At 26.9% G+C, this 9,826-nt stretch overlaps 1 protein-coding gene across 1 annotated transcript; it reads left to right on the forward strand.

The window, feature by feature from the left end:
• The first annotated feature begins 2,927 nt into the window (after positions 1-2,927).
• On the forward strand, positions 2,928-3,973 carry LOC107163902 (uncharacterized). Its single transcript, XM_015511531.2, has 2 exons — positions 2,928-3,139; positions 3,204-3,973. The coding sequence occupies exon 2, from the start codon at positions 3,216-3,218 to the stop codon at positions 3,633-3,635; it is 420 nt and encodes a 139-aa protein (XP_015367017.1). The 5' UTR covers positions 2,928-3,139; positions 3,204-3,215; the 3' UTR covers positions 3,636-3,973.
• The last annotated feature ends 5,853 nt before the right edge of the window (positions 3,974-9,826 follow it).

The following is a 9,826-nucleotide window of genomic DNA, read 5'->3' on the forward strand; positions in this document are numbered from 1 at the left end:
TAATTTGAAAATTGCCGTAATTTTTACGTATGTATTAAGTCAATATTTTAACTTCAAATACTAATAAAAAAAAAATTGTGCCTATGTATTCTTATAATTTTTTAATCACTATAAGAATAACTTATGAGGAACTTTGTATTAAATTTTCAAGTATTTTGATAGGGCCAAAAAATTTTTATCGACACTTCAAAAAAAAAATTTCAGACAAATAGAAAATTTCAGTCGTCTATAAATATCTCAAAAAAAGTCAAAATATTTTGAAAATTAAATCATGTAAAGAAAATGCCAATCTAAATAACTGATAAAATTTTAAAGTATCTACGACTTATACTTTTTGAATAATATTAAATATTTAAAATTGTTTCAGGATAAATCGTTATCGTTACGCTATTTCGTAAAAATTTAAAATTCAAACGCACTTAAATTTTTTCCTATAATGATGCTTCGAGTTTTCTCTATAGCTACTTGAAGGAAAACTTATGGAAAACTTAGTGTTGTATTTTTAATCCTTAGTTATAAACGCAAAAAATTTTATGATTTTTCAACTTCAAAATTACTTGCAAATTTTCGTGTTTTCGACTGTGTTTAACTGTAAACGCTTATTAAAAAAAATTGTGACTTACGATTTTTAATTTTTTTTTAGCTACAATAAGAACAACTCATAAGGAACCGTGTATTAAATTTTCAAGTTTTTTTGGTCGTCCAACATTTTTTTACCGGCACTTCAAAAAAAAATTCTCAAAAAAATTGAAAATTTCAGTGGTCTATAAATGACAAAAGTCAAAAAATTTTGAAAATGAAACTGTATATAGTTATCACTAACATAAATATTTGTTGAAAATTTAAAGTATTTACAGTGATTACTTTTTGAATTACAACCATATAAAGAAATCGATTTGGTCGAAAACTGTTTTTGCGTAAAAATTCACGCTTTTCTGTCATTTTTTTTTTTTTGTTTTTCTCGATTTTTTTGAAAACTGTTGGAAAATATTTACTTTTGACTTCTATAATGCACCAAGGATCTTCAATTTTACATCGGAAACCACCCCCAAAGTTTGAAATCGAAGCATTATTTCGACTAGTTATGCTGTACTAAAAAAAACACACATCATTGTAAAATCAATACATTCATCACTTCGTTCAGAATCTAAAAAAATATCAAAAATGTTTCAACAAAAAATAAATACAGCTCACGGATGTTAATAACTTTTCATGTACACGCCGTAATTTTACAAGGATCCCTTGGTGATCATGCAGCCTACTACAAAAGATATCCAACTTGTAATAAATGGATTGAATAAAAAAAAAAACCAAACATTGCAAATCTTTAACTCAAGACTCTCCCATTCGTCGTCACGTCACTAAACCTAATGCTAGCCCATAGTATGCAAACATAACTGCAACTCAAACTACAAACAATAACACCAAGAATATAATATCTAAACAAAATTATATAGACAAGATCCATTACATCCAAAAATTGCCTTTCCCCTTTCACAGTTTCACCCAAATAATGTTATTTGTTAATTATTTAAGAATTCCGTTTAACCAACGGCTAGATCAATTTGAAATTAAGTTTACAATGTTTGTTTGGTTGAATAAAAACAGTTAAGTACATCAACTATAGTTGTAAAACAATATTTAATCATTCGGAGAAAGTCAAGAAAAAATGTTACTTACGAGTTATCAATGAACGCATCAACGTCTAACACCATCATGGGTTATAATAGTATATGGTAGTATAATAACTATGGCTGGAATGTTAAACCTTAAAAAAAAATGATTTAATATCTAAATAATTTAAATAATGTAACTATAAAGTGCATTAAAGACTTTTTTATTTCATGCAAGTTTTAAACTAAAAAATTTTTATATGAAATTTAAAATAAGTTTTGATAGACTGCACAAGTTCAAGTTATATTAAGTGGACATTTAATCAGGAAAAATAATTATTTTCATTTAACTTTCCACCACCACTCGTAATCTCGATTGCCATATATTGTATACGATTACAATTACGTTACAATAAATAATATTCGATTAGTTAAAAATCTTAAAATAAAATTTAAACTTAAAAAGAAACTTATAAGAAAAAATATTATCACATTATCGCGATATTTCCTGAGAAAATGCTAAATGATGCTCAAAAATTATATAACTTTAAATCATTTGAATACTATCTAATGATATATAGACAAAAATATCCATAGGAATATAGGATACCAAAAAAGATAAAATGAATAGTTTTATAAAAACAGCCATTGCAAACTTAATTTTAAATTTATCTATGCTAGTCAAAATGAAACGGGAACTATAATATAGTTAAATACTAATATTATAATAGTAATATTGTTACAATATTACAATATTTGGGTGAAAGGTGAAAAATCATTTTTGGGTGAAGAAAAAATGATTCACGTTTTTGTGCTATTGGATGAACTTTATTTAGACGACTGGCATTTGAAAAACATCCTTCAAAATTTCATAGAAATATATTTAATTATAACTGAATTAATTGTACTTATTATTTTATATTTTGTTTCTTTTGGTATCTATGTGGTTAATTTTATTTTTACTCTATCTGTTTAGCAATCCTCATTTTTATTCATTTTTTAATTGTTTATTGGCAAATTTATAACAATTATAATTATTTATAATAAAGTTAACTTATACAATAATAAAAGTAGATGAATAATAAATATGACTACAAAATTATATAAGGTAGATAACTATAAAAGTAGGTTAACCTCTTCATGCATATTGGTATCATATGATACCATAACATATTATGGCGGGAAAATAATTTAGATTACATTATTATATACAACCAATTGGATCAACCGATTATCAACACATATAGTTTTTATTCCATGAAATATTTCATGTCTCTCATATCATACAGTTATATTATCAATGTTTGAAAATCATAATACGTGATTATGAAAAAATACAATTCTTGTCATGTTTGTTGTTAAGTTTTATTCATTTATAACTGTTGTTTCACTATATTTTAATATTTTTTAGTTTAGAAATGTTATAAAGATTTATATTATCAATAGTTTTGTCGATTTTATATTAATATTACTTCGTAATACACACAAGTATCCATGGTATCATATGATACAACTGTGCAGTTCAGGTACGTGTATATCACATTTTATTAAAAATTTGTATATTTCATTTTGGCTTTATATATGTCTTAGAAAATTAATAATATGGATTTAAATGACAAGGACATTGAATATTTATTGGACTTTGACTTGCCAAGTGGTTCAGAAGCTAGTTTTTGTGACAGTGATGACGATAATAATGATTCTGATGGTAATGGTGATAATATATTGTATGAACAAAATGACAATGATACTGAGGAAATTGTACATCCAACCCCTCAACCTATTGAAGACTTCCTGGGTAATATAAACAGTGAAACAAGATATGAATATGATGATTTATCAGCTAGCATTTTTGTTATGGATGCCAATGATGTAGATAACTATGATAATTTTGTAAATAATATCAGACAACAATCACAGCATCAAAATAATGAAGTAGAAAATAATACTCCTGTTGATGATGCATTTGCCTTTAGCCCTTCCACGTCCAGCGATAAAACTTACCCAGATAGTTCCATGTGATTTCCCTGTTTGCCCAGAGTGTATGGAAAGTTACCATACCAAAACACCAGTAAAAATTTGAGACTTAAATATACTTACTATACCAAAACTTTAATTTTAAGTAAAAAAGGAGGTTCCTATAAATATTGTTTTTGGTTTATTATTTTATTAACATTGTTATGTTTTGTATAAGCTTTTACTCTACTACATAAAAATTTTAATTAATAGTGAAAAAGGAAGTTCCTATAAATATTATTTTTATTTTATTATTTTATTATTTAAATATATAGAAATAAAATATTTTATTTTATGTATTTTATTAATATTATGTTATTTTACTAACTTTGTTAACTTTGAATGTTATGTTTGTATTTTGTTATACCTAGTTATCTAGTTGTATTGTTTGAATAAGGTAATTCAGATGGTTATTATTCAATAAATGTATTCATAAACTTTGACTATTTTTTATTTTTTTTTGTGGTCCATTTTGGCACAGATGTATCATTTGATACCAATTGTTTAAACCCTTAAAAAATGTTGAAGGGTTGATTTAGGAATTTTTTTTTTATTTTTTTCATTAATTTCAGGCAATTTAACATAGTTACAGATTTTTTTCCGAGAAAACCGTAATGTTGTGCATGAAGAGGTTAACGAATCGATTTAAAAAAAAAAAAGTAACAATATTTATCTACACACCGTTCTAAAACGTGTGATCGAAACTTGGTAAGGTCTATTTATTATTATCGATAATTTCACTTTGACTGAATACATTTATGTACCTTGATGTATTTCCAGTAATCGACAACAACGTTTATTGTTACAGCATCAATATCTAAATAAAATTATACTATACCTGCTGGCAATACTACCTATGTATATAGAACGTTTAAACTCGGGATTCACTATTCAATGTAATGTTGAACTATATTCACATCATACATAATGCTAGTACAACAATAAGCTTATGTATATATTTCCTTGAGATACCACACTGGCATAATATTATATCGTTTAGGGGCTGCAAAGTCTTCGAGGTTCTGTCGAAACAGTATGGTGGTCGGGTTGTAGTATGTATATAGTGGGTGAACTTACAAAGGAACAATGAGAGCAAATGTTTGCGAAAATCGTTGCCAGTTAAGGCCGAAAATTGTGTTTACACATGCACACTAAGGAGATGATTAAATTTGCGTGGCCCGAGGCGACATCGGCAAACAGACACAGATGGCAGCAGCAGCAGCCGCGGTGGTTGACTTCGTTTGGTTTGGAAGCGATGTGTATAGGTGTATTATAACTTGTAAGTATATGTATTATGTACATTATATATATATATATATATATATATATATATATATATATATATATATATACATTTGTATTATGTATGTACACTGTACTATATCTATATGTTATATAATATAACCTAACCTGTACCGTATAATATATTATTATATTCATATTACACATACAAAACAACAACAACATTTTACCGCCACATATATAGCTGCCTATTTGCTGCAATATAATATTATTATAACATGGCCACCGTCATTAATATTTTTTTTAAATAAAAATAATCTTTGTTACGTACAATATTAGTAACGGTAGCACTACACTGCTACTGAATAATATTTTCAATTAGTAGATGAACAATAATTTTGAACTTAAACTAAAACAAGGTAGGTAATAGTAGTAAATTATATAATCTTTTTTTATTGTTTATTTTATGTCACTATTCATTTTTTTTTTTTTTTAAACAGTGTTCTCCAAGAGTATTATATTTTAACGTGTCATGCATTAAAGCTTTAGAAATTGTATAAAACAGCGTTTCTTAAACTGTGTTCCACGGAACCCTGGGGTCCCGCGAAGCTTAAGTAATTTTTTTTAAATGTTCAAGAAATTTACTTTAAAATATCCGTTATGAAAAAAAATACTTGTAGGTATATTAAATAATAATGTATAAGCCACATGTAATAATTTATCAGCTAACTCTATATTCAATGATCTATAATTCTACTTAATACTATAATTCATTTGCAAATAATCCTAAAAAAGCTAAAAAAATTTAGGGGTTCCACGATAAAAGTTGACATCAAAAAGGGTTCTATGGATAAAAAGTTTAAGAAACGCTGGTATAAAAAGTTAATTCGTTGGTATAATTTATGAATATTTTCTTTTTATAAAATACCTACAAAATGTTTATTAACAATAGACCTTGTAAAATGAAAGTTACAAACCTGAAGCGTATACCACACTATCGAAAATCATTCAATTTTTTTTTAAATATTTACCAATCATTCAATTTAGTACAAATGCATGCGTATACTATAATTATTATTTATTACTCATATAAAAAAAACCAATCCAGTCATGATGAGTGTAAATATTTACGTGGGTTAAAACAGTAATTGTTTTATTAAAACAAAGTTTTTTAACTTTTAAATTTATGTTAAACGGGATATTTACGTGAAATAATTAATTTCCTATTTAAGTGGTGATTTTATGAATTAATTTTACCATCGAGCCGTGATGGATTCAGGGGAATGAGGCATAAGAAAACATCTGCATATTATAGTATGCAAATTGCAAGTACAATATTATAGTTAAGCTCTCCGTCATCAGGGACAAAATATAATATTCATAATTGGAGAGCGATGGAACATTATCTTTTTACTTAAAAAAGTTGCTGCAGTAATGAGTTTAGATTAAATAATTAAGTATATTTAATGGCATGGGCGTCCACAGGGGGGGGGGCAAGACAAGGCACTTGCCCCCCTGGAAAATGTTATTTCCACAGTAATTGGTAAAATTCCTATTAAGAAATTAGCTTCTAAAAATAGGTCTACCTATGTTGCTATATGTCAACGCACGACTATCCATGAAAACTATCATTAATAATAATCGGATTATTTTATCTTATCGTATTTTTTGATTGCTCACATGACAATAAATTATTAGCTGTTTGCTGTTACATTGTGTATCTTATTGTGTCGCTTACGTGAAAATATACCTATCATTATTATTATACGCGGCGTGCGGATACTCCCATCATTTCCAACGCAGCTTTCGATCGAAACGACTGTCATCGTATTCTAGCAGCAATAAAATATTAAAATCACGACAAGGTAAAATCTTTTTATAATATTAATTATGGACATACGGAACTTTTTTAAGAAACCTAAATTAGACGATAGTCCTAATGGACCGTTAGATAAAACAAAAAGTTTAACTATAGACACTAATTCCACAAGTACAGTTGATATTACTGACTTGAGTAAAGGTGGTAGTTTTACTGAACACATTGAAAATGTTGATGACAAGGAAGTGGCTTATTATAAAAATGATATAGGACATTACTTGACAAATGTAAATATTGACGATGCTTTAAAGTTTGATATTTTGTGTAATCCATGGGTACCATCTACTTCATATAATTTTAAAAATTATTTAAAATCGGAAAATGGTCGTCCATTTAGACACATATGGCTGGAAGAGAATAATACGTGGTTATCGTATTCAGCTATTAGAAGTGTAAAAGGAGCTTTTTGTCGAGTATGTGTATTATTTAAGCCAAATGTTCACAGAAGTATACAGGGAGGCTTTATAATAAAACCGTTTACAAAATATAAAGATTTCCATGCTTGTAGTCGATCACATCTATCTTCACAATGGCATCTTGAGTCTACAACACGAGCAAATGATTTTTTAAATGTTATGAAGGGTAACAAATTAAATATTCTTAAACAGACAAATTCAGGTTTACGAAAACAAATAGAAAATAATAGACACAAATTAAAACCAATAATTTCAAGCATTTTGTTTTGTTCAACTCATGATGTTTCTCTACGGGGAAAAACATCAACTTCAAGCATATTTAATGACCTTTTACTTTTTCGGATTGAATCAGGTGATGAATTATTACAAAAGCATGTATCGGAGAATGCGGGAAATGCCAAATATTCATCACCTCGAATTCAAAACGAAATTATTTCTGTATGCAGAAATTTAATTAAAAATGATATAGTTAATTTATCTAACGCAGGCAAATGCTTTTTCTGTTATTGCTGACGAGACAGCAGATATTTATGGAACAGAACAATTGTCAATAGGAATTCGATTTTTCGATAAACACTCAAATCCGCCAAAAATTAGGGAAGAATTTTTAGGATTTACTCCATTAGAAAAATTAAATGCTGAATCCGTAGCTACAAAAATTTTATCATTTATGACTGACTGTGGTTTAAATTTAAACAAACTTTATGGGCAAGGATATGATGGTTGTGCTACAATGGCTGGACAAGAAGGCGGTGTTAGTAAATTAATTCGTGATAAATATACCAAAGCATTATTTTTTCATTGTTCTAATCACAGGTTAAATTTAGTTATAAATGATTTAAATAAAATAATGACTATTCGTAATACTACTGGAACTATAAAAGATATTATAAGATTTTTCCGTGAAAGTACGCTTAGAAGAAAACTTATACCTAACATACCATTATTTTGTGAAACACGCTGGTCGTAAAAATATAAAAGTATATAAGAGTATTTTCAGAAAATTTTATTTTAATAATGACAAGTTTGAAATCATTGTCAAATAATGAAGTATATTCAAATTCCAATACGAGACAACGAGTTCATTACTTATATTCTGCAGCCTCAAATTCATCATTCTTAATTTCTATGATTACTATGGCGAAGTATAGTGCTATTTTAGATCCTGTGACAAATATGTTACAATAAGGTGTGTCAGTGGATCTATATAAAGTCAGCGAGCATAATATTAATTCTTTACTAGTATTATTCAATAATCATCGAAATGACGCTGATAACATTTTCCAAATATTATATAACGAAGCGAAATCAATCGCCACTGATTTAGATATTACCATTACACGTCCAAGAACGGTAAAAAAACAGTCACTAAGAGCGAACTATGAAACTGAGAATTGTGAAGATTATTACCGAGTATCAATTTTTATACCATATATTGATTCAATTTTACAATCTATAAAAGAACGTTTTGAAAGAAAAAAAATGATAATGCATTTTTACTACAATATCTTCATCCCAACATTTTTAAAAAATTGGAGAAAAAAATTTATTTTGAGAGCATTGAAAAAATGTTTGATTTCTATAAAATTGATAATCTACAAGCTGAAGGGGAAAGTTGGTACAATTTTTGGCAAAATAAGGACTGCCAAGATATTAATTTTATCGATTTGTTAAATTGTAATAGTACGTTTTTTCCAAGTATAGCTGTTGTGTTGGAAATATTTTTGCCTCTTCCGGCTACAAGCTGTACAACAGAACGTTCTTTTAGTACATTAAGGCGTGTTAAAACATGGTTACGATCAACGATGGGCGATGATAGACCTAGTGGAATATGCATGTTGAGTGTTCATAGAGAAAAAGTTAATTCAGATAAAGAGCAATTTATTGAAAATGCACTGACACAATTTGGTAGAGAATGTCCACGGAAATTGAAATTTATGTTTAATGAAAAAGAATAAAGTATACCTAATTCATAATTGTAAATATGTTTTAATTGTAATAATGACGAAATATAATAATATATTACTTACTGATAATATTATACTACTGTTGATGTGAATCTAATGAATTAATTAAATTATTATAACAATGTATTGATTTTTTTTTGGTTTCTTATTTATAGATTTTTTATTTGTCTTTCATATTATTATACTCGACAATATTGTTTAAACTACTGTTATATAATTACGTATGGCCAATAAATTATTATTATTATTCTTATTAGTATAAACAAAATGTATAAAAAAATTTTCATTTATTTTTTAAATTAATTTCCCCCCCCACCCTATAAAAATGTCTGGGGACGGACGATGTTTAATGGTAAGTGTGTAAGTGTGTTTGAATATAAAATGTACAAAAGCGTTGTAATTCATATTATATGAATAATTAGCTTTTCTAAATGTAAAGTTCTATATGAATTCCAAATAACAAAATAATTTGAAAAATTTAAATTCAAAATCAAGTAAATAAACCATAGAAATCTTATAAATTATTTATTTAAATTATTTAAAAAACAGTTTAGGTACATCGTTTAATATAATACCTAGGTAGTGAGAAATTATTCATAATAATTTTTTATTGTCATTCACAGATAAATTTAAAATTATATTAATAAAATAAGAAATAAAAAACTATGCCCTATATAGATATACATATTTCTG

This window comes from Diuraphis noxia, unplaced genomic scaffold (assembly GCF_037042655.1).
Source record: "Diuraphis noxia isolate RWA-SAM2 unplaced genomic scaffold, SU_Dnox_SAM2 contig0003, whole genome shotgun sequence".
Taxonomy (NCBI): Eukaryota; Metazoa; Arthropoda; class Insecta; order Hemiptera; family Aphididae; genus Diuraphis; species Diuraphis noxia.